General features: G+C 40.7%; 1 protein-coding gene across 4 annotated transcripts in view; it reads right to left on the bottom strand.

Annotated features, from left to right (window-relative positions):
- KCNMA1 (potassium calcium-activated channel subfamily M alpha 1) overlaps window positions 1-25768 on the bottom strand; it is a 1372671-nt gene that overhangs the window by 661366 nt on the left and 685537 nt on the right. For all 4 annotated transcript variants that reach the window (XM_033940852.1, XM_033940853.1, XM_033940854.1 and 1 more), the window contains exon 4: window positions 4717-4810. In XM_033940852.1, coding sequence (XP_033796743.1) covers window positions 4717-4810 — 94 coding nt within the window. The remainder of the gene's footprint in view (window positions 1-4716; window positions 4811-25768) is intronic.

The following is a 25768-nucleotide window of genomic DNA, read 5'->3' as shown; positions in this document are numbered from 1 at the left end:
GACATGATAGAGACCTACAAGATCATGAAGGGCATAGAGAAAGTGGAGAGGGACAGATTCTTCAAATTTTTGAAAACTACAAAAACAAGAGGGATATGGCAAGCATGGCAACAGAGCTCACCCATGCACCCAGAGTTATATCACTTTCTGAATGATACAGACTCCACCTACTTGTAGATTCTTCATCAATCAGTATGGGATATGTGGATGAGGAATGAGAGTGAACAAAGTGATGTTGCTATTAAGAAGAAAAAACAGACTAATTTTCAGATAAGAGTAGAGGTAGATTATAGGGACAGGATTAGAGGTAGGTCATAAAATTAGTCAGGGACCACTGTTCAGGCAATAGGCCTGATGGGCCGCCGTGGGTGCGGACCGCTGGGCAAGATGGACCTCTGGTCTGCCTCAGCGGAGGCAACTCTTATGTTCTTATATGTCCTTGGGTGGTTCTAGTGGAAGTGAGGAGTTTGTTCAACATGCAACAGATAAAGACAGTGAAGGAGAGATAAGGGTGAAAAAAAATCAGGGCAGAAGCAGGAGAAGCCGAGGTTCAATGGATTTATGAATTCAGATGTTATGGTCATAATGGCACAATTCTTACAGTGTCCACAGGCAGTATGCATCGGTGAAATAATGCTCTCTGTGTTACTGTCACGTAATACTGCTGGACTCAGTTCTTCTTTCAAATTAGTGCCTCTTCTATAAGCTAATCTTAATGCATGATTTTTAAAAGGAGGAAGTATTTTAACCAGGGACCAATGTTTGTGTAGAATCTTGCTCAATTGCTGTGATTTTGGATCAAACTTTACTACACATGTGGTTGATGCCACTGTCTGTTGGCTCAGTTTTTCTGCCAGCATCAAATCAGTTTTACAAAATACTGGTGTTTTACTTGCTTCTGAAAATTCATAAAAATCTGGGAAGCCCGCCTAGTTGCTCAATAGTTCAGCTCAGGATTCATTGTTGGAAAGATCTTCTAAGTTTATTGACTGCTATTTGCAACCATGCTTGCTGAACGTTAAACCTTTGTTAAAAGATAACAACTCATTTTTTTTTACAACTCAACTCATCCATCAATGGGAATTGGCAATTGGAGATATTACTTTTCTTGTCACCATGGATGTTTTGGCATTATATACCTCAATCCCACAACAAGAAGCTATTCTGATTTTGAAAGATTGCTTGGGTCTGCGTTCTCATCTTCACTTAATACCTATGGAATTTCTGTGGCATTAAGCCATATCGCTCTGAGCTAGAACTATTTTTTTCAACAAGCAGTTTTACCAGCAATGCTCAGGAGTAGTGATAGGGGCATTATTTACCCCAACAGTAGCAAATTTACTTATGTCTGCTTTTGAGGAGGGGTAGATATACTCGTACATCTGGGATTTATTTTTCAGAGTGTCATTTGCTCGGTTTGCTTCACAGATGGTATTTGTTGTCTATGGAAGGGATCTGAGGAGATACTTCATCAATTTGAAGGGTTCATTAATTCTTGTCAACCTAACATACAATTTGAAGCTCAATATCATTTGAGGAAGATCACGTTTTTGGATTATTGCTGTGGAGACTGAGGGAAATCATTTTAATACAACTGTATTCTCAAAAGCGACAGAAATTCATTGTTATCTTTTCAGAGCATTCATCCTCATTCGTTGAAGGTGAACATACCCTATGCACAATTTCTATGGTACCAGAGGATATGTGTATCTATAGAACAGTATAAAGCAAAATCACAGGAGTTATTTAGTAGATTTGCAGAACAAGGCTATCCACCATCTATTATTTCATGTACTTTATAATCCTAGAAAAACATTACTCCAGTATAGAGAAAAGAAAGAGAGGAATGTGATGTGATTATTTATGTCCACCTATATGATTATGTCAGAGCATATTCAACGTGCCATATGTTCTTACTTTACAATGTTGAAGGTGCATCCCTGTTTTGAGGATGTTAAATTGATGATGGCCTATAGACGTCGCAAAATATTGCAAGGAGATAGGGTTGCAGAGGACATGGTGAGTGGGGGCCATCATAAATGTGGTCAGTGTATGATATGCCCCTTCATGATTAAGTCCTATAATTTTGAACATCCGGTTACACACAGGGTTTCATACAGATTGTTCTTCTAGTGGAGTCATATATTTGATTTGGTGCCCCTGCCCATTGCTATATGTGGGTCAGACCTCCCGTTCCATTAAGATCCGGCTTATGGAGGATCGTTCATGTTTAAATAGCTAGAAGCTGGAGGAACCTCTGGTGAATCATTGTTTAAATTTGGGGCATGTATTTGCATCCTTAAGATGTTAAGGTGTTGGAACAATGTGTATGATTTAAGAGAGGAGGCAATTGGCGTCAGTTCTTGAGACAGAGAGAATAAAGTTGGATTTTTGAAATGGACTCTATAGCATAAGGGTTTGAATTCATGAATAGAATTGTCGGTGGGTTTTTTTTTGTTTTTTTTTTTTTAAAAAAAAAACAGCCAATTGGTGAAGAATCTACAAGTAGGTGGAATCTGTATCATTCAGAAATTGATATAACTCTGGGCATGGGTGAGCTCTGTCGCCATGTTTGAAGCATCGAGTGAAGTGTAAAGTGATCTGTGTATCTTTGACACAGCTATCAAGTTAAACGGGGAATCCCCATCAAATTAGAAGTGTGGTTCCAGTGTACATATTGATGTTCGATGGAACAGATTGTGGGCTTGTTTGTAGAAGATGTTCTTTGCTGGACTGCTAGATACATTTGGAATACAACTATGTCTCTGTGATCACTGGGTTTGCTATTGTGTGAAGCATATGATATAATTTGTACCTTTTCCTAAAAGTCAGCCACAATTTATAATGATATTATTGGAAGTGGAGATTTTTTATGATCCATAAAGCATAACTGAGATCTTTATCTCCAATTCCTATTATTTTCATTGTTACTGGTTGTTTGTTCTTTATATGGGTGAATGTGACTCTTTTGGAGAGGCTACTATATCATATTTGTGGTGCGCATGGAGGTATTATATACTGTATACTTGTATGAAAGTCAATGGCTTAGTAAGGGGGACGGGGAATGGTCTGCCCTAGTCACTGTCCTGGTGGGGGCGCCAGCACCCATCCTCCTCTCTGCTTCCCCCACTCCTTCCCTGCCCCACCCCCTACTGCGCATGCGCATCCCTTCCCCCATACCTCTTTAACATTCCCAGTGTGAGCAGCAACCTCAACCTGCTGTTCATGCCAGTGTCAGCTCTTTCTCTGACATCACTTCCTGGACCCGCGCCTAGGAAGTGACATCAAAGGGAGAGCCAAAACTGTTGCGAGCAGAAGACTGGTGTTGCTGCTTGAGCCAGGAACATTAAAGAGGTACGGGGAAGGGAAGGGGCATGCGAATGGCAGGGGGGGGGGAAGGAGCAGATAGGGCCTACCTTCTGCCACTTCACTGATGCAGCAAAGGGAAGGCCCGGAGGGAAAGCCGCAAAGCAGCCAATTCAGAGCACTGCCACCAGTTTTGAGGCTTTGGAGGTATGCAAGGCAGTTGGTGGTATTCCGGTGCACAAAGGGGGGGGAGGGATAGGCATAACATGGCAAGTGTCAAGGGTAGATACCGTGTTTCCCCGAAAATAAGCCCTAGTGCATTTTTTTGAACACAGATTAATATAAGATCCTGTCTTATTTTCAGGAAAGACAGTATGTTTGTCATTCCTATTTACTGCTTTGCTCAGCAGTTGACATGGATAGTTTGCAATCTTTAAAAGCCTGCTCTGTATTTAAGAACACCTGGTTTACTATGGTCTCTATTGCAGTTCCCAGTTTCTAGTTAACAGCTCCTCTATCTCCTTTTTAAATTCTGATGCCAGCAGCCTGGAGCCTATCTTTGCGGAAAAGGCTCCCCTTTCCACAGAATGCTGCCCAGTTCCTAACAAATCTACAGCCCTCCTCCTGCAGCATCACCTCATCCACACACTGAGACTGCTAATCATCTGAATAGTGGTGTTGGATGTACTGTATGTATTAAGTGCTGGTACTTAACTTAAATCATTGACCATGCTAGCTAAAAATAGACTTGTATGTTTGAGCTCAGCTATATAGGTACAAACTTAGATATTGAACCCACTAGGGACAGAGAAAGTACCTGCAAATTGTATATGTAAACCGTTTTGGTTGCACCCATAAAAAACATATATCAAATCTACTACTAGTAATTATTTCTATAGCGCTACCAGATGTACGCAGTGCTGTACAGAGTCACAAAGAAGACAGTCCTTGCTCCAAAGAGCTTAGTATCTAAACAGAGAAGACAGATCTCACCCCAGAACCCTGCATTCCTAAAGAGTTAAATGTGCAAAAGCCAATGTTATCTCTCTGAAGTTGTGTTCTCCAAACTGGCAATATTTACACTCCCTTCAAATTTACATGCTCTGAAAGACAGCCCTTCTTTTAATGCAACTTCTATATAGGTGGTGTTATAATGTGTGTGTGCGCGCGCGCACAAACACACACACATTTACCTCTACCTCTGAGATGGTGTATATTTGTGTGGAAGCATTTTTGCACTACAGGGGATACTTCTGGAAGCCTATATTATATGCAACATTTATTATACTGTTGTCATTGACATGTTTTTACTATTGTAGAGAACCTGAATTATATGGAATGGTATTTTGAAGCTTATAAAACAGGCACATTAGCTTACATGCACATAACACCAATGTGCAAAATACTTACACGGAGGCCAAAGTAGAGCAAGAAGAAGATGTTGAAAGCCATGTCTATCTGCAGTGTGAAGTCTTTGTAGAAATGCTGACAGGATTCTATAGGGCTAATATAAAAAAGTGAAAAAAACACATGTAGTAAGTTCAATATAGCAAACAGCTTGCATTCAATGAACTAAGCATAAGAACATAAGAATAGTCTTATTGGGTCAGACCAATGGTCCATCAAGCCCAGTAGCAAAAACCCAAAGAGTATCAACATTCCATACTACCGATCCAGGGCAAGCAGAGGCTTCCCTCATGTCTTTCTCAATAACAGACTATGGACTTTTCCTCCAGGAATTTGTCGAAACCTTTCTTAAAACCAGCAATGCTATACGCTTTTACCATAATCTCTGGCAACGTGTTCCAGACCTTAACTATTCTCTGAGTGAATGCCCAGTTATAGCTTTTACTCTCTGGAGCAAACTAGCAGGTTTACATACAGTACACACACGGTATCACCAAAACATGACCTTATGACTCCACAGCCAGCCTGTCAAGTATTCGGGATATCCACAACATGCATGAGAGATCCATTGGAAAGTTAATATATGAAAACTGACACCATACATGTTTATTGTGGATATTGTGAACAGTTAAGGGGCTGGTTAGCAGGAGAGGTTTAAGAAAATCCTAGTCTACATGCATTCAGTAACCCTCAACTGAATCTTTCAATTTTCTTTTCAAAATTTCATGGAACTTGTTACACAAATTTCTAGTTCTTCATCTCTTCAAGGTCTACTTGAACAACTTTTGTTAGTACAGAGGATCTTCAAAAGGTATGAGATCCTGTTTAACTGTCCAAAGCATCTGAAATTATTTCATTCAATCGGTTAAAGCATAGAAAGGTGTTTGAAGGAAGGCAAGGTCACTAATGCCCAAATGATACAAGTGAAAATAAAAATGAAATTTGTTTTATATCAGTAAAGAGCAGTTTTGCATATAACAGATTTGAAAAGTGTGTCTTAGCTGGTACTCCTGAAAACTCCTTGCACTGCAAAATTCAAACATGCAAGGTGTTTGGTGACTTGAATGCGAGGCACCTAAAATAACCTAACTTCAGACAAGAAACACAGACCTTAGGAATATGAAGAGAATATGCATTACTTTAATCCAAATTGTTGCAGCCCATTCAGTTTGAAATATCCTACAATGGCTTCAAACTCCAGGAGTATTGCATCCATTTAAGAACTATAGTGCTAACAGTTTATATAGCAGCTTGAAATTTAGGGCTCCTTTTACTAAGCTGCGCCAGCAGTATTAGCGCACGCTTAGTGCACGCTAAACTGCCCCGCGCGCTAGACGTTAATGCCAGCATTGAGCTGGTGTTAGTTCTAGCTGCGTTGCATGGGTTTAGCGCATGCTAAAATTTTGCACGCGCTAAAAACGCTAACGCAGCTTAGTACAAGGAACCCTTAATGTGTTCAATTCCTTAACTGATAAAGATGGAATGAGACAGAAAATGGGCAGGAGATTACCATAGGTGGAATCTGTGCCTTACATTTGATACGGTACTGAGCATTAAAGCACCGTATATTTATTTATTTTATATATTTATTTAACACATTTGTATACTGCCTAAACTCTAGGCAGTTTCCAGTACCAAAAACATTCATAAAATTCCATAAAATCAACAAACATAGACAGCATTCATCTGCATATAAACATGAACAACATTCGCTATCTGTGCAAATATGGTGGTCACATGCCCTGAGCAGCATGGAAATTATTCCAACATTTTTCATATAGACATCAACAGTTGTGTCTTTAGTTTCTTAAAGTTGGCACAATCTGTGCACAATCTCAGATATCCAGGAAGATTGTTCCACAGATGTACGCCAGCGATACAGAACACTTTTGTTTTTGAAGTCACACATCAAACTCCTAGTTCCTTAATTGCCGTTAGGCTCATTCCCTCCCCACCCCTCACACACTCTCACACACATACACACTCTGATCTTAGTGTCTTTCCTGGTTTATAGATCTTCCACAATGAATCAAAACATGCTGGGGCCAACCTATATAAGACCTGGTGGACTATCATAAGGTCTTTGTCTTATTGGTTGCCAGTGAAGTTGTTTCAAGGCAGGTGAAATGTGTGCCATTCTAGGTGTATTTGTAAACAGCCTAGCAGCTGATTTCATTACCAACTGCAAGGCCTTATTCTTTACATGTGTCAATCCAAGATAAAGTGAATTACAATAATCCAATTTTGGCAAGATTAAACCTTGTATCACCATCCTAAAATCATAGCGTGTTAGCATCGGTTTTAATCTGTATAGGGTACGTAGTTGTGCGTACCTCCCTTGAATGGTTTTCAAAATATGTTTGCCCAGTGTAAGTGCTAAATCTAAGCAAACTCCCCAAACTGTCAATTCCTCTGCATTGTCCACATAATGCAGAGCAGTCACCCCCACATCAGTAATTGATAATAAGAACATCCATGTTATCAGTAGCACAATTAGGGCTGGATTCTACAAACGGCGCCTAGCAGCACCTGCATTGTAGGTGCTGGTCGGCGCGATTGTCAGTCAACTACTAGGCACCGTTTATAAAATCACACCTAGCAGTGCCTATGCACATCCTAATGGGTGCCAAGTAACGTCAAAAACTAATTGTTACCACCCAATTATTGGAGTTAGTCGGCTTGCTAACAAAATAAGTTACACACACATCTCAGGATTTGCTAAATTAAATTTTAAGCACTTACACTTAATACCAGCTATAGACCTGGTGTATACGCAGATGGTTAAATGCAGCAGGGATGCCCATAAATTAGAGCAGGTAAGTCCCTCCTATCTGTGCCCTTCTCTTCAACTGCCAATCCCCTTCTGCCTTGCTGCACCTTATGATTGGAACAAGGTGCCCGAATCCCTACGGTGGGCTCCATCTCTGGCAGTGTTCAAGGCCCAGTTAAAAGCCCACCTCTTTGAGAATGCTTTCGACTCCTAACTCATCTCACTTTAGGTTCAGCACCCCAAACCTTATATGTCATGTCTGTCTGTCCAAGTTAGATTGTAAGCTCTTCCGAGCAGGGATCGTCTATAAATGTTAAAAAGTACAATGCTGTGTACGCCTTTCAGTGCTATATAAGTGATAAGTAGTAGTAGTAGAGTAGTCTGTAATTTACACATGTAAGTGGGAGCCCTCCCATGCCATGTCCCTGTATGTACTCCTATTACAATTCTATGCTATATAGAATCATTACTTTCTGATGAATTGGACTCAATATACCGTATTTTTCACTCTATAAGACGTACCTGACCATAAGATGCACCTACCTGCAGAGGAGGGAAAAACCAAGAAAAAAAAAATTCTGATCTAAATGGTGTACCTGTCCCACCACCCTGCCCTGTACCCTGTCCCCCCCCCCCCCTCTGGTGGTCTATATGGTGGCAGGCTGGGCCAGAGCACAGGGCAGGCAGGCAGGCTTTTAAGCTCACATTCCATTCTTCTGCTGACATTACTTGTGACCCTGGGCAACTCACTTCACCCTCCACTACAAAATTAGAATAAAACACAGAAATTACACTTTATAGGAATTACCTAAAGGGATGAACTTACAGATCTAAGAAACTACATTAGCAGGAAGACTAATAAAGAAACTCACATTTCTGTATGAATCATGCCAGCTATAGAGACGTTGAGAAGGGCCCAAGCTAATACCACTTTCCTGGCTTCAGCTTCCTACCTCATCTTTATAGTCTGGTCAATGAGTGACATGTTAGGGCTCTGCTCTCCCTTCAACATCTCTGGAGGATGCAATTTAAAAAAAAACCAAAAACACACATGAAATACTTATTCTTCGGATGCCAACAAACTTTCTGTCTGCCTTTTCCAGCTCAAGTCTCAATCCAAGCATTTTAGTTCTTTTCAAAACCGTGCCCAGGCTACCAAGTCAGGTGAATGAGGTATAGATGCAAGCTAAAGACAAGCGTTCATTTCGCATCAAAAATGCGATGCTCACCATGGCCCTTCACCCTGCCCTAATCCCCCGCCAGCTTCCTCCCGTCAGGCTTCTCCTACATCAAGTCTCATTGAATCGCGACAGGAAAGGCCATGCCCACACCGTAGTCCATCTCCCTCCTACCCTGGCCGGCCTTCCAAACTCGCCTTCCACCGCGGAGCTGCTGAAATGAATGAAAAACAAAACAAAACACACCCAAGATGTCCAATGCTATCATACAGCCTGCTTTGAACTCAGATCAGCCTCATCCTTTGGGCAGATAGAGTCTGAGAGCGGCAGGCTAATTACAGCACTAGACCACCGGATTTAAAAAAAAAGGTACCGGGGGGCTGTTATAATTGCTCCATGAGACGCATCTACATTTCCACCCTCTTTTGGGGGTGGAAAAAGTGTGTCTTATGGAGCGAAAAATACAGTATGTGAATTATGGTGCAAATAGAGCTGGAGTTGGTGCAGTACATGACTGTTCCATGCCATCAAGGATGGCTTATGTTTCTTTCTGAGTGAATAAATTGAATGGAACATAGGGGAAAGGGAAGGTGGAGGAATTTGATATTCTGTCTTTCTGGGTTACAATCAAAGCAGTTTACGTATTATATACAAGTACTTATTATGCACCTGGACCAATGGTGGAATAAGTGACTTGCCCAGAGTTACAAGGAGCTGCAATGGGATTGAACCCAGTTTCCTTGGATCTCAAGCCACATTAACCATGGACATGGGGAAGAAATTGAAGAAGTCATAATGGGATACCAGGTCAATAAAAAGAGTGGGTTTGATGGGGTTTTCTTGTTGTAATTGGTTCTGATTGTTAGCTGTTAATGAATGAAACTGCAGTCTTGTCTTGCAATGAACTTTGTTTTCTCACATGCTTTGTAATGATACGAAGGGGATGATAAGGCATATTCTATTTTATTCTGTTATTAGTACTTCTATTCTGCACTTTTCTCTTGGTTCAACATGGATTGCAATATTAAGTGACCTTCTGTCTGAGGAGAGGATCCAAAAATCTTGATTAATAAGGCAAGAAAGATTTAGAGCTGGGCTATATCTTAATTATCATCTGATGTAAACAAGTTTCAATTTCTTTCTTAACCGGGTGTAAGAGTTCATTTGTCTAATTTGCAAAGTTAGATTGTTTCAGACAAAAGTTGCCTGATAAAAAAATGTGCATTCATGAAAATGTTTTTTGGCAAACATCTTGCACTGATAGAAAGTTAAGTTTAAAACGATTAACACTACGAGAATTAAGGAATGATTTAGGACCTCTGTGTTACAGAAACCAACTATAAACCCTAATCCATCAAGTACCTTTTAAGGAAAGAACAAGCAAAATAATTTCACATTTATGACTTCTATATTCTTCAGACCTTCAAGTTTTGGTATATGGAATTCTTTAACTTCCATAAAACTATTGCATAAAAAGTAAGAAACGCAGAGTCTGATATACAAAGCACAAAGGGGGAAATTCCATAAGAGGCACCTAAATAAATAGGTGCCCAAAGTTAGATGCCTAACTTGATTAGTAAATTGGCTTCAATAATGCACTTCAACAAGCTCATAACTGAAAAAAATAAATAAATTAGGTGTGATTCTACAAAAGATAGGCACCTATTGCACGGTGTCTATCGGTGCCTAACACCAAAGTAGGCGTGCTTAGGGATGGAGAAAGACTTAAGCACCACTAAGCACGATTCTCTAAAGGACTTAGGTGCCTATAATGTAGGCCTTTAAAACCTCGGCCTACATTACAGGTGCCTAAATTTTAAGTTAGGTGCCACTAAGTGCGATTCTGTAATGGGCCCCCAAGTGTAATTGACATGCAATATGCAACTAATTTTAGGCACCTCTCTTTTTTAGATGCCAATTACAGAATTTGGCACAAAATTATTTTGCAACAGAAGCACTACATGTGACAAAAAGGTATAAAAGAGCTATAAACATTTTTTTTTTTTTAAACCATGAATATTTCACTTCAGCCTTTCAGGCTTTCTACAATAACCAATTTAGCAGCAAACCTTTGCACATAGTTCACTACATATGGAAAGTTTATTTAAACATTAATGAGCATCTGTGATACTAAAACATGCAAGGCAGCTCACTGATGTTGATATCTATGAAGAGGTATGCAAAAAAAAAAAAAAAAAAAAAGGCTTAACAGGATCATCTTTTTCAAAAAGAACCCTATGCCTTGATGTAAGTTTGTTATTGCTAGCCTGGAACTTGGCTCTACTTGTCCAAAGCTTGAAATGGGTCTCATGGACCCAATGACAACCTCTCTCTGCTCTGCCCCTAACTCCTTAGATTAGCAAATCCTTGGTAAATTTACACTTCAATCTGCACATACAGGATAAAACAGTGAGCTTCTTTCTTCAAAGGTTTTTTTTTTGGGGGGGGGTTCAAAGATGACATCAGAAGGGCAGGAGCAAATGGGGATTGATTTTTGCCCCTTCTGTCTTTAGGGTAAACTTTGATGAGGTAAGACATGTCTGGAAGACGTCCCTAAAGGGTTCTGACCTTCCACTGTTTATAAAGAGGTGCAGCTCCCCAGGGGACGGAATTTACACAACTGGCTACTTTATGGAATTTGAGGGGAGGGAGCTGAGACAGAGTGATAGGCCATTAGGGAACTTGTCACTGGGACATATAGCCCCTTTAACCTTTTCCTATCGTAATAAATTTTACATTATGCTGGTTCCAATCGTAATTATCGCTACTGCCTGCTACATTTTCTGCATCAAAGTCAGAAGCATTATCCAACTCAGACTCCAAACTACTTGGTAATAAATAGATAGGACAAATGATAGGTAGAAGGTGTACTGTATGTCCCATGCCATTGGATATACGATGGCAATGATATTTTGGAATGTCCCATCATCCGGGACACACGATAGGAAAAGGTTAATGACTAACTGGGTTCAATTCCCACTGCAGCTCCTTGTGATCCTGGGCAAGTTACTTAACCCTCCATTGCCCGGGCATGAAACTTAGCTTGTGAATCCACTAGGGACAGATTAAGCACCTGGTATATAATAAACTGCTTTGATTATACCAAAGAAAGGGGTTGGGGGGGGGTGGGGGCTTTTTCTGTGTGGTTTACAGATAGATACTTATTTTGCACCTGGGAAAATGAAGTTTTGAATGATTTGTCCAGAGTCAGAAGTGGCTGCAGTGGAAATTGAACACACAACCACAGGGTGCTGAGGCAGCCACTCTAGCCACTAGGCCACTCTTCTGGTGGTATATCAAATGCTTGACCCTTTCCCTTGTCATGAAGCTGAGCCACCATTGCATGTTGCCATGGCAAGGAAGGTATGCCTGTCTCACAAAAGTTTGCTATCATGCTCATCTACATACAAAGCAGCATATTACCAAAAACATCCATTAAACCTCAACATTTACTGAGGTTTAATACACTTGCCTCTTAGGGGGAAATTCTATAATCAGCGCCTAAATTTAGGCATTGGTAGGCGCCCTGCCAATGGTCAAAAATGGCAGGTTGAAATCCCTACCAACGCCTAAATAAAAGGCAGCTAAAATGGCCGCTGGAATCACGGCTATGTAGCCGCTTTAGGCTGCGGAATGCCATAGTAGGCATGGCCAAAGCCTAAAGTGGCATTATGCGATCTAATGCAGCTAATCAGCTGGGAATCATGCCAACATAGGTGGCTGAAACATAGGCCCGGGTAACCCCATTGAAAGGGCCATAGGGATCTGGCCAATTGGAGTCTTAGGCCACTTCCACTGCATTCCAGAATGCACTGGGAAGGAGGCCTAAGACTCCGGTTGGCCTAGGTGCCTTAAGCACCTCCTATGGGAGGGGCCTTAGGCACCCAGCCCAATCAGAGCCTTATGCCCCTCCCTGGTGCATCCTAGGATATACCGTGAAGAGGAAGGCCCACCATTCAGAAGAGGTGGGCCTGCCAGCCAGAGGGAGTGGACATCCCTCTGGCTGGCCTTCGAATAAAAGGTAAAGGAAAGGGTATGGGTGGGTTTCAGGGAGTGGGGGTGTTAGTGGGGGGGTGCCCACAGGAGGGATTGGGCATCCCTCCTACCGGGGATGTTCGGAGGGGCTGCCAGCAGGAGGAATTGGGCATTCCTCCTGCCGGGGATGTTAGCGGGTTTGTGGGGCCACCAGCAGGAGGGAGTGGACATCTCTCTTGCCGGCTGATTTGAGGTCGGGCATGGGGGTTCCCTGCCATGGCCGCTCTCAGCCAATCATGGCAGGGGAATTCCCCCCTCCAATATCAGCTGAGTGGCAGGGACTCCCTAAAGCCGCAATTCTGTAACCCGCACCCAACACTTGAGCACCAGTTACAGAATCGCAGCTTTGGGGAATCCCTGCTGCTCAGCAAATGGGGGATGGGGAATCCCCCTGCTGCGATCGAATGCTGCAGTCTAGTGGCAAAAATAAATGGCTGAAATGTAGCCCTGGGTTTTCTGGGTCTACACTTTAACCACCTATCTTGGAGCGATTCTGTAACTGGCACCCTGGACTGACTGACAGGCGATCGGCAGCTGCTTTTAAGGCAGCCACCGACTTGGGCGCCAGTTACAGAATCCAGCCCTCTGTGTTCTATTTCTAAGGCTAGACCTAGAATTTTATGTATTTCCCCCAGCATTTAATTTCCATTATCTTTGGTTACAATGTAATACACAGTCTGTAATCTTTATCCAGGTGTTAGATGTTCAGAAAGAGGGACAAAAAAGAAAAACCAAATTCTATTATAGAGTATTCAATGGGAAGACCAGTGGAAATTTTGTTTCCTGCTGGTTGTCTAACCAAATCCTTTCAAAAAAAAAAAAAAGTTTTGAAAGGATATGGCATTTTTTGCAGAGGTTGGACTGTAGGAGGTGATGTAAACAATTCCACAGAATCATTGCAAATTCATTTGTGATATGGAACTACTGTCTGACTAATAGTTTATGGATTTATACATCACTAAAGCCAGTGTTTGTGATATTTAATATTATCAACCCTCCATACAGTGGGTTTTATTTTCATCTGCATAAGAACAATGGAAACTCATTTTGTGATATATGCTTAACACAGCGTAGAAACATAGAAACATGACGGCAGATAGAGGTCATCCAGTCTGCCCATCTGTTGTATCCACTATCTCCTTCTCTCACTTAGAGATCCCACGTGCCTACCCCATTATTTCTTGAATTCAGACACAGTCTTTGCCTCTACCATCTCTACTGAGAGACTATTCCATGCATCTACCACCCTTTCTGTAAAAAAAAAAGTATTTCCTTAGATTACTCCTGAGCCTACCACCTCTTTGCTTTATCCCTTGCCCTTTCACTGGACTTTCCTTTCAATTGAAAGAGACTCACTTCATGCATATTAATGCCATGTAGATAAATAAACGTCTCTATTATATCTTCTGCCTTTTCTCCAAAGTATACATATTGAGATCTTTGAGTCTGTCCCTGTATGCCTTATGACGCAGACCAATAACCATTTTAGCTTGCTTCCTCTAGACCAGGGGTCTCAAAGTCCCTCCTCAAGGGCCGCAATCCAGTCGGGTTTTTAGGATTTCCCAAAAAAATATGCATTGAAAGCAGTGCATGCATATAGATCTCATGCATATTCATTGGGGAAATCCTGAAAACCCGACTGGATTGCGGCCCTCGAGGAGGGACTTTGAGACCCCTGCTCTAGACTGACTCCATCCTGTTTACATCTTTTTGGAGGTATGGTCTCTAGTAGAGCTTTGTTTATTTTCATTCATTGCATTAATTTCAAATCTATGGACTCCTGAAGCAGGCAGTAGTGTCAAAACAAAGCCCTTGTCAAGTCCCTATGTACTAAATGATTGTTTTTTTTTGTCTCTTTTAACTTCAATATATATTTTTTGAGAACCAGGCTACCTTTTTGTTAATTCATTTTGGTAATCTCCACTGGGTTTTTTTCCCCCCCTCATGTTTAGAAAGAAGCACAGCCTTAAAGAATTAAGGGGCCCTTCTATTAAACTGCAGTAAAATTTGTTGCTGAGGTTTGACATGTGATGTTACTGCATGGTAGCTGCAAATTTTATGTGGTGCCTTTTGAGGACATTTCCACTATTTTTTTTTTTTTTATTGCAGGTCATACGTTAATGTTCCCATCGGTGCACAGTACCTGCTGAGAGTTAATACAGGACCACTTAGGAGGTCGTAAGTGATCCTGTACTAAAAATGGGTTAGCTGGCTAATGAGGGGTACCTGCAGAGCATTACCTGGATAAGGTTTCCATGCCCATTTCCCACTCAACCACCCATTGAATGAATTTAAAAAAAACCCAAAAACCAAGTAATGCACAATTTAACATGTGAAAACAAGCAAACTACTGCTCAATCCCTTAAAGCCACTTTTACAAAGCCCTGGTAGCTATTCTGCCATTACGTTCCTATGTGCACCAGTGCATTTGCTGCAGGGAAATTGTTACCAGGGCTTTGTAAAAGGGGTCCTTAACACAGCTATGCAGCAGCCTATTTCTGGAGGTTAACTGCAAATTAAGTAACTTAGCATATTTTAGGAAAAGGGATCCTAAGAAACACAAGGTGTTTTGTGTTTTTTTTTTTCTTTTAGTTTTCTTTGGGGTCCTTTTACTAAGACGAGCTAACCGATTTAGCATGCGCTAAATGCTAAGACGCCCATAGAATATAATGGGCGCCTTAGCATTTAGCACACGCTTTAACGTGCGCTAAATCGGTTAGCACGCCTTAGCAAAAGGACCCCTTGGTTTATTAATTATTTTGCAAAGCTTAGTAAATACTCACAGCTACTGCATTATTCCTTAATCAATGGTGTCACAAGAGTAAAACCAACAGTACATGAATAGGTTATAGTATCTCCTCATAAGAAAGAAACCAATCAAAAAGCAAAATGGAGAATAATTTTCTATTTAGCATAAATTGTACCTGTGTTCATTCACATGATGCAAAAATAAGAGGGGAAAAAAGCAAATATCCTATCTGCTATCCATTTAGAGCATTCTAAAATATAACTGAGCTGCCCACAGGCATCAATAATGTTTTATATTTCTTGCCTGACCATCGAACAGGTTTAAGACAGCATGCCTCTCTTGTCTTTACATGCAGGGGTACATGGGAAATGACATAAAAGCAAAGGTTAACTGCACATTGACAAAAGCTTAGAAATCTTAGAAAATAGGTTGGATGCAAAGAGTCAGATTTAAAATTTGTTTTGGTATATAGAAACTTATTTACTGTATTGGGTCATATGTATTTTAAAGGGCCAGTAGAGAAATGCTTACAATGGAGTCAATGTTTAAAGCCTGCAACTGTTGGTGTGTTTTTTGCTTGTTTATTTGTTTTAAAGTAGATCGTTGTCATTATCCATATACTGAGAAGTGCTGAATATGCTCAGAGACTGCTGACTTGCATCAGCACCATGGACAGCAGTGATTATTATTATTATTTATTTATTTATTTATTGAAGCACTAGAATGCATTACAAATAGATATATCGTATAAGATTTATTCCTTCAGGGATTGTGATTTTATAAAACTTAATAAAACATTTTAAAACTAAAAAAAGGGAGTCCTTTTACTAAGGAGCACTAATGGTTTTAGCACACACTAAACATTAGTGTTCATGCATAGACAGAGCAAATTATGGGTTACTCCTACCTTGAGGCACTCCCCCTCACACTCAAGAAATTATAAGTATCTGAGCTGGCAGAGATCCCCAGGCCTTGACAGCTGAAAATCTCCCTAAAAGTGCTAGAAACTCCTATGTTCACCTTGGCAGTTGGCAGCTCCTTCTTAAGCTGCTGATGCCGGCAACACTGTGCATAATCAGTCCCTGCGCATATGCAAAAACTGGGCATGTGCAGAGTACCAGCATCAGCAGGTCAGGAAGCAGCTGCTGACTGCCAAGCTGAACACAAGAGTTCCTTAGCTGATGGGGCTTGGTGGAGCCCTGCCAGCTACCACAGCAGTGTGCCACTGATTGAAGAGTCTGAGCCAAAACTGGATGGGCTTGAGCCCACTCTGGCCCACTTGCGGCTACATTGCTGGCATACAATGGGCTATAAGGTGTTAGCACACCTTAGTAAAAAGGACCCCTAAATATGTGAGCAATGTGTGTCATTCTATCCAATAATAACACCGGGGAAAAAAAGATCAAAAAATGCTGTCAGGGAAAAAATGAAATCAAATACTAAATAAACCCAGCAGGCAACAATTCACTATATAAGACACTTGTTGTTGTATACAATGGCCTGGATTCAGTATAGGGCACCCGTTCTCAGAAGCCTCCTAAGCAGCTTTTGAGAATTGCACATGGGTGCCCTATACAGAATCACCCTAAGCCACCTAACCACTACTCTAACCGGTGTCCATATTACAGGCATCAGTTAGAGAATCGCGTTGCTGCTGAACTGATGGTGGCAAGGGATCTCCCTGCCGTGATCAGTTTAGTAATTTCTGTCCTGTGAGAAAGCAAACCTGGGCAATCTCTGAAATGCTTCATGGAATTGTGGTACATGCCAAAATATCTTGATGATACGCTTAATTTGAAATTCCCGATGTTAGTAAGGTAAGACATAGACCAGAGCTGCTTCTTTTGGAGGTGCTGAATTCTGTAATAGCCGTGATCTCTGTACATAGAGTGCTCTCTAATATGCTCTCTTAGTCGCACACTGTGGGTAACCACTGTCTAGAAATCTTTGTCACATATATTTTGTTCATTCTTTATAATCAGTATCTATTGTACACAACCTGCGCAGTCTCAAAAATTGTCCTACTGGTAAATTCAACCTAAGATACTTAGCGTGAAAACTGTCAAAACTGCAATAAATTATTATGATATGTAGGTTTTCAGCATATGATGGTAACAAATTCAGACCCCCTCCAACATAATGTTAATGTCCAAAAAAAGAAATTGTGTCCGAATGCATAGTAGTTGTGTGCAAATTTGGATCACATGTGATGAGTCACTGCCCAAATGATGAAAGCAGCTCTTTAGAGTCCAAACTATAAAATTATCAATGAAATGTTTCAAATATGTACAACTAACTAAACTGATAAAGAAACAATAAAGCTACTTCAAAACACTTTTAACCTTTGACGGTGCTCAGAATCCAAGGTGGAATTTAAGAACTCGGAGTGGGGACTGGGCCCCTGACGAGACTCTTATGGTATCTATCATTGCACCATAGTGACTGTAAAGATAATTTGAAGTGCTTAATAAATTAATTCATAGTATTCAATCGTTGGTAACTTGCGAGGTATAATCCAACTTTAAAGTAACTTTGAACTAGTGAACTTCAAAATATAGTGACTTAACTGAAGATTGCAACTAGTGTTGGTATAGCTGGGTCCTAGTGCAACTAGTGTTGGTAAAGCTGGGTATAGCAGGACCCAGCTATATCTACACTAGTTGCAATCTTCAATTAAGTCACTATATTTTGAAGTTCACTAGTTCAAAGTTACTTTAAAGTTGGATTATACCTCGCAAGTTACCAACGATTGAATACTATGAATTAATTTATTAAGCACTTCAAATTACCTTTACAGTCACTATGGTGCAATGATAGATACCATAAGAGTCTCGTCAGGGGCCCAGTCCCCACTCCGAGTTCTTAAATTCCACCTTGGATTCTGAGCACCGTCAAAGGTTAAAAGTGTTTTGAAGTAGCTTTATTGTTTCTTTATCAGTTTAGTTAGTTGCCACTGTTCTTGAGGAACAATTTTTGTCTTTTTGACTATCACCCAGTCGTTTACATTCAAATATGTACAATACATGTTGAAAAACTTGATGAGTAGAAGTATTTTTCTTCAAAAACACTCACCTACAAACAAGCAATAGTGGGGACCATAGTTGCCCGAAGTAAGACAAACCAGCATCAACTGATAATTCAATCATTTATTGATCCTTAATGCGTCATTTTGGACACAGATAAATACGTAGCTGAAGCCACTCGTCAGCTCACAGATACTGAATATTATCAGGAATTGTTTAGAGATCCTACAGCTGATCTAGCTGAGCTGATTTATGACATTCTTCTTCAGGCTTTGCAAAATCATGTTATTTCTGAATGTGAGTATAAATATTTGAAATAAAACCATCCTGTGATACCAGTGATTTATTTTATGCCAAAAATACACAAGAATCTTGTAGATCCTCCAGGTTGTCCCATAGTATCGGGGATAGGCTCTATTTTAGAGCCACTGACAAATTTTTTGGGACTTTCATTTGAAAACAAAGGTACCCAAAGCATGTTCCGACATTAAAGATACCATCAGCATTATTGTTTTTATAATCACATACTGCTGTTCCCATCAGATGCCTATTTGGCTACATTAGATAGATAATATTCACAAAGCCCAGGCAATTGAGATAATCTGTTGCCATTTACAGGCATTATCCTTGTCTAGTCACTGTGTTGAAATGTTGGTGACTATAGCCAAAATAGCTCTTGGGAAAAAATTATTTCATGTTTGATCATAATTTTTACATGCAAGTAAAAGGGACAGCGATGGGGGCAACTATGGTCCCCCACTATCATTTGTATGTGAGTGCTTTTGAATACTTAACACAGTTTTTTCAACTCATGTATGAGCGTATATAATTTGTAAACATGTCATTGATGATATTTTTGTGTTTTGGACCCAATCTGTGGAGCTGTTTCCATCATTTGTGCAGTGGCTTAACACTTGTGATCTAAATCTGCAATTCATATCTATTATGCTTTCAGACACAATTTCTTTTTTCGACATTAACATTATGTTGAAGGGGTCTGAATTTGTTACCACCATATACTGAAACCCTACAGATCACAATAATTTATTAGAGTTTGATGGCTTTCACCCTAAGCATCTTAGTTTGAATTTACCAGTAGGATAATTTTTGAGACTACACAGGATGTGCACAACAGATACTGATTATAGAGAACGCGTGAAAGATGTGGCAGAGATTTGCAGACAGAAATTACCCATAATGCGTGATTTAGAAAACATATAAGGGAGCACTCTATGCCCCGAGATCACTGTTGTCACAAAACTGAACACCTACAGAACAGCAGCTCTGGTATGTATCTTACACTTAATTTGAAATGCCCGCTGTTAGAAAAGTATCATCAAGAGATTTTGGCATGTACTACAATACCTTGAAGCATATCAGAGTTTGCCCAAGTTTGCTTTCTCGCCGGGCAGAAATTTGTGGGAATTGATGACTCAATCATGTTCTTCACGCAATCAAGTTTCCAAACAGTTCTGCAGTGGCCGGTCACACCATTTACAGATGCTGTAAAATATGCAGTCCATGCTATCACTGCAAGGTCCATTACACATCCCCGCCTTCAGCCAGATTATAAATTACAGACTAGAACTGATTTCATTACAGTTGGGGTTATGTACCTCATCAGATAAGTGTGCCTTTTATTGTACAGTACATAGGGCACAAAACTAGGTCTATCTGTACCAGAATAGTGGAACAACTAAGCAAGATCTGTCAGGGCAACAGTGTTGCCCTGTTGACACGACATTAGAGAGAGATAAAACACAGCAGTTAGAATGTTTGGTTTTGAAAGCCCCCTGCTTAGAGCAGAGAGGTAACATGCCAGCCCTACTTTGGAAGAAAAAACAACAATAGATATGTCATTGGCAGATGGTCACTCTGCTTGGCCTCAATCATGAGGTCGAGTGGTGGGCCTTTTTTGTATTAAAAGTTCTTCTGATTTGTATATTTGATCATCTCTCTGTGTGACTTAGTGATAAATTTTTTTGGGGGGGATGTTTTCTTTGGTTTTGAGCCTTATGCTCAGTGTTTATGTAGTTTTAAATCCCACGATAGTCTGTGACGTGATATCTGCTTTTTCCAACAAAATAGGAGCAGCGGAAAGTAGGTGGTGATTTGAAGAAATGGAAAACTAAGAGTGAGGTAACCCCAGAGTCATCGCATGTATGGTTTAAATGTGGGGTTTTGAAACAAGGAATGTACTGATTTTTTTGTATATGTTTAAGGGAAGCAGCCGGCAAGAGAGGATGTGGGACCGCTGGATGACGGAGATAGGAAAGGAGTGGTGAAGGAGGAAAAAGAAGTGGCAGATAGACTAAACATGTTCTTTTCTTCAGTATTTACAAAAGAGGAAACATCCAACGTGCCGGAACATGAAAAAATCTTCAAAGGAGATCAAGCAGAAAAATTAACACCCATGGAGGTAAGCCTTGAAGACGTACACAAGCATATAGATAGATTAAAAACTGACAAATCTCCGGGCTCGGACGGAATCCACTCTAGGGTATTGAAAGAACTAAAGAAGTAAATAGCGGAACTACTACAGCAGATTTGTAATCTATCCATGAAAACAGACATGATCCCAGAGGATTGGAGGATAGCTAATGTTACGCCCATCTTTAAGAAAGGATCAAGAGGTGACCCGGGGAACTACAGACCGGTAAGTTTGACTTAAGTTCCGGGGAAGATGGCGGAAGCGCTGATAAGACAGTATCGATGAGCATCTAGAAAGGAATAAACTGACGAAAACAAGCCAACATGGCTTCTGAAAGGGAAGATCATGCCTAACGAACTTACTGCACTTCTTCAAAGGAATAAACAAATGGATGGACAAAGGGGGCCCCATAGACATTGTATACTTAGATTTCCAAAAAGCCTTCGACAAGGTACCCCATGTATGCCTACTACGGAAATTGAAGAACCATGGGGTGGAAGAAGAAGTACACAGATGGATTAAAAATTGGTTGGCGGGTAGAAAGCAAAGGGTAGGAGTGAAGGGCCACTACTCAGACTGGAGGAGGGTCATGAGTGGAGTTCCGCAGGGGTCGGTACTAGGACCGCTGCTGTTCAATGTATTTATAAATGATCTACAAATAGGGACGAAGTGTGAAGTAATAAAATTTGCAGACAACACCAAACTATTTAGTGGAATTGGGACTAAAGAGGACTGTGAGGATTTACAAAGGGACCTCAACAAATCAGAGGAGTGGGCGACGAGATGGCAGATGAAGTTTAATGTAGAGAAATGTAAAGTCTTGCATGTACGAAACAGTAATCTGAAGTACAGCTACATGATGGGAGGGCTGGTAATGGGTGAAAGTACCCTAGAAAAGGACTTGGGGGTAATAGTGGACAAGACAATGAAGCCGTCGGCACAGTGTGTAGCGTCCTCTAAGAAGGCAAATAGAATGCTAGGTATTATCAAGAAAGGTATTACAACCAGAATGAAAGAAGTTATCCTGCCATTGTATCGGGTGATGGTGCGCCCGTACCTGGAGTACTGTGTCCAATATTGGTCGCCGTACCTTAAGAAGGATATGACGATACTCGAGAGGGTCCAGAAAAGAGTAACACGATTGATAAAAGATATGGAAAACCTTTCATATGCTGAAAGATTGGAAAAACTGGGGTTCTTTTCCATGGAGAAGCGGAGACTTAGAGGGGACATGATAGAAACGTACAAGATCATGAAAGGCATAGAGAAAGTGGAGAGAGACATATTCTTCAAACTTTCAAAAACTACAAGAACAAGAGGGCATTCGGAAAAATTAAGAGGGGACAGATTCAGAACCAATGCTAGGAAGTTCTTCTTCACCCAAAGGGTGGTGGACACCTGGAATGCGCTTCCAGAGGGTGTGATAGGACAGAGTACGGTATTGGGGTTCAAGAAAGGATTAGATGATTTCCTGAAGGAAAAGGGGATAGAAGGGTATAGATAGAGGATTACTATACAAGTCCTGGACCTGAGGGGCTGCCGCTTGAGCAGACTGCTGGGCATGATGGACCTCTGGTCTGACCCAGCAGAGGCACTGCTTATGTTCTTATGTTCTTATCGTTTTGAAAGGCTTTTGGGTTCTTTAAAGCAGCTTTTGGCAAAACACTTCAGAATCCTACACTGGCTGCGAAGATAAGTGCACATGAAAATTTTGAATTGCTGCAAGCTTGAATTTAAACAGTTATGATCGGGGCAGTTTTTCATATGTGCAATAATTGACATAAGCAGTAGGGATACAGTGCTGGGTTTGACTCTGTATTTGGTCTCTTGTTCACACCTCTGAGCACATTGTATACAACAACACGTTTCTTATACAGTGAATTGATGGCTGCTGGGTTTATTTATGAGGGGATGCTGAAAAGTTCTCAGACCAACCAACCAACTTCCTAAATTCTGAGTGTTATTTTGCCACTGTAGCTGAAAAGAGTGTTATTTTATTTTATTAAGTGCCAATTTGCAGAAATGGAATTCTATGCTTTGACATTATTTCAGATCAATTAAACCATATCCATGTCATTTTCTTCTTGGCTGGGTTAAGAATTCAGCGCCCCCTCATAGTATTTGATTTGTGTGTCATTCTATGACATAACAAGATGTTTATTATCCAAACATAATGTAAACTGGATGAAAAAAAAATTAGTTTTCACTGTCTATCTGCATGCTCAAAGTCTACTGAGCACGTCCCGAAAGACAAATGAGTCTCTCATGAACTGCAGCTCTCATGTTTAATATGCTGTAATAACCCACATTTAAGGTATTTGCCATTTGTCTTTAGTTTCATAATCCACCTAAGGGATGCTTTACCATATGCAAGCAATAAAACTTGAAAGCATATCAGTTTATGTGACATATAACCATTCTTTAGGGCACAGGTGTCAAAGTCGGTCCTCGAGGGCCGGAATCCAGTCGGGTTTTCAGGATTTCCCCAATGAATATGCATGAGATCTATGTGCATGCACTGCTTTCAATGCATATTCATTGGGGAAATCCTGAAAACCCGACTGGATTACGGCCCTCGAGGAGGGACTTTGACACCCCTGCTTTAGGGTGTTGTGAGAAAGGCAAGGGTGCTGATTCATACTCTGCTGTTCAACAACTTGCCCCTTCTTTTGTGCACTGGAGAAAAAGTTAATCTTTATGTCATTTCCAGGGTTGCTTCTAAAGTATGTATGCCATTCATCTTGTTCAAGGTTCAACTTTATTTAATATACTGCAAATCACAGATATCTAAGTGGTTTACAAAAGGTGAAATTTTTAAAAAAAGTATACAAAGGAGAGAGAGATTAATGGAATGACACATCAGGAAGCTAGGTTACAAATTATACATAAGGAAAGGAAATAAGGGATAAGAACAGATTAACCCTAATGGGGAGCAAAAGCAGGGAAGGAATAGGGAGATATTGACTAGAGAAGTCAAACTAACTCATTCCATGACCTACAAAAGATCAATAGCCGAATTGCATCATGAGACCTTCAGGTACATATTAAGTAATAAAAAGTCCTCCGAGACAACTTTCCTGCCCTCCCGCCCGTTAGTACCTGGGGTGTGAGTTTGCATTGGTAGGCGGTATCCCGAGCTACTGGCGGCTGGTCTCATTATGGGGATGAGCGGTGGGCCGGTTGGGAGCCGTGCCTGGTTGGTCGGATGACCTTGGACAATGGGGCATGTGGGGACATGCCACCCCTCGGACCCTTGCTTGGATGGCAGGGTCGGGGGCCATTTACATCTGTGTCAGTAGCTCGGGATCGGGGTCACAATGGTGATACCATTGTGAAGGTTTTAATAGATAAACGGTTATTTAAAAGTTGATTGTACTGTTATTTATATTATTTAAATGTTATTTAAGTATGTTAATTTGCAATAAACAGGGCTGCGGCCAGGTTTCACCACGCACGTTTACGTGTCTTCTTTGGGGATTTGTTTAAGGGTTTGAAGGGCTGGATGATGTTAACATTAAGAATGCGGGCCATTGCAGCTTCCGCTGTTATACCAAAAGCTTTATTGAAAGGTGTGTTTTCAAAGCTGCCTTAAAACTCTTGAAAGAGAGCTCAACACAAAGATTTAGGAGCATGAGGTTCCATTGAGTAGGGGAAACCACAGTAAAATAGGTTGATCTGGTGTGGTGTGAATGGATCTGCAAATGAGAAGCAATAATAAGTAGATGTTCTCACCTAGGCAAAATTTTAAAAATCTGTGCACTGTATTAATCACATTATTCTAGTAAAAACTGTTTAAATAGCAGGACTGCTAGAGAACTATATTTCAAGATAAATGCTTGCGGCTGTGGCTCTCTTCCATGTGCTACTAAACTTCCTTTGAAACTGCATTTAGCTAGAAAACATTCTCTCTTCTTGTCTTGCCGGTACTTAAATCTTAGTGGACATGGAAGATGCAGATGAGAACATAAGAATATCACACTGAGTAAGACCAATGGCCCAGTGCCCTGCTTCTAACAGTAGCCATTACCTGATTTGTTCAAAATTTGCCTCTCTACTCAGATGCACACACAATCAAAAATTGATTGAAAAGATGTAGGAGATATATTTTTAAAAGAGAATGATTCCATCCAGCCACACTCCCATCTTTTAATCAGCTCAATATCAAAGTCTCAGCCTTTGACAATCACACAATGGAGGCTGGAACAAGTTCATTTGGCAAGTAGAAGAGCCTTGTATACTAATTGTTCATAGATATCCTCTTATCCTAACCTACTGATTGGATAACAACACAGTGACTATTAAAGGGGAGAGTGTGATGCAGTGGTTAAAGCTACAGCCTCAGCACCCCGAGGTTGTAGGTTCAAACCCACACTGCTCCTTGTAAGCCGGGCAAAATGGTAGAAACAATTATAAAAAATAAAATTGTGGAACACGTAGACAAACGTGATTTAATGAGACAGAGTCAGCATGGGTTCAGCTGAGGGAGATCTTGCCTCACAAATTTGCTTGACTTCTTTGAAGGTATGAATAAACATGTGGCTAAAGGTGAGCCGGTTGATATAGTATATCTAGATTTTCAGAAAGCTTTTGATAAAGTTCCTCACAAGAGTCTCCTGAAAAAATTAAAGTGTCATGGAATAGGTGGCAAAGTTCACTTGTGGATTAGGAACTGGTTATTGGATAGAAAACAGAGGGTAGGGTTAAATGGTCATTTTTCTCAATGGAGGAGAGTAAACAGTGGAGTGCCACAGGGGTCTGTACTGAGACCGGTGCTATTTAACTTATTTATAAATGATCTTGAAATTGGAACGATGAGTGAGGTAATTAAATTTGCAGATGACACTAAACTGTTCAAAGCTGTTAAAATGC

Source organism: Geotrypetes seraphini, chromosome 4 (assembly GCF_902459505.1).
Source record: "Geotrypetes seraphini chromosome 4, aGeoSer1.1, whole genome shotgun sequence".
Classification (NCBI taxonomy): domain Eukaryota; kingdom Metazoa; phylum Chordata; class Amphibia; order Gymnophiona; family Dermophiidae; genus Geotrypetes; species Geotrypetes seraphini.
The sequence above is the reverse complement of the archived record's forward strand: the minus strand, read 5'-3'. Positions and strand labels throughout refer to the sequence as shown.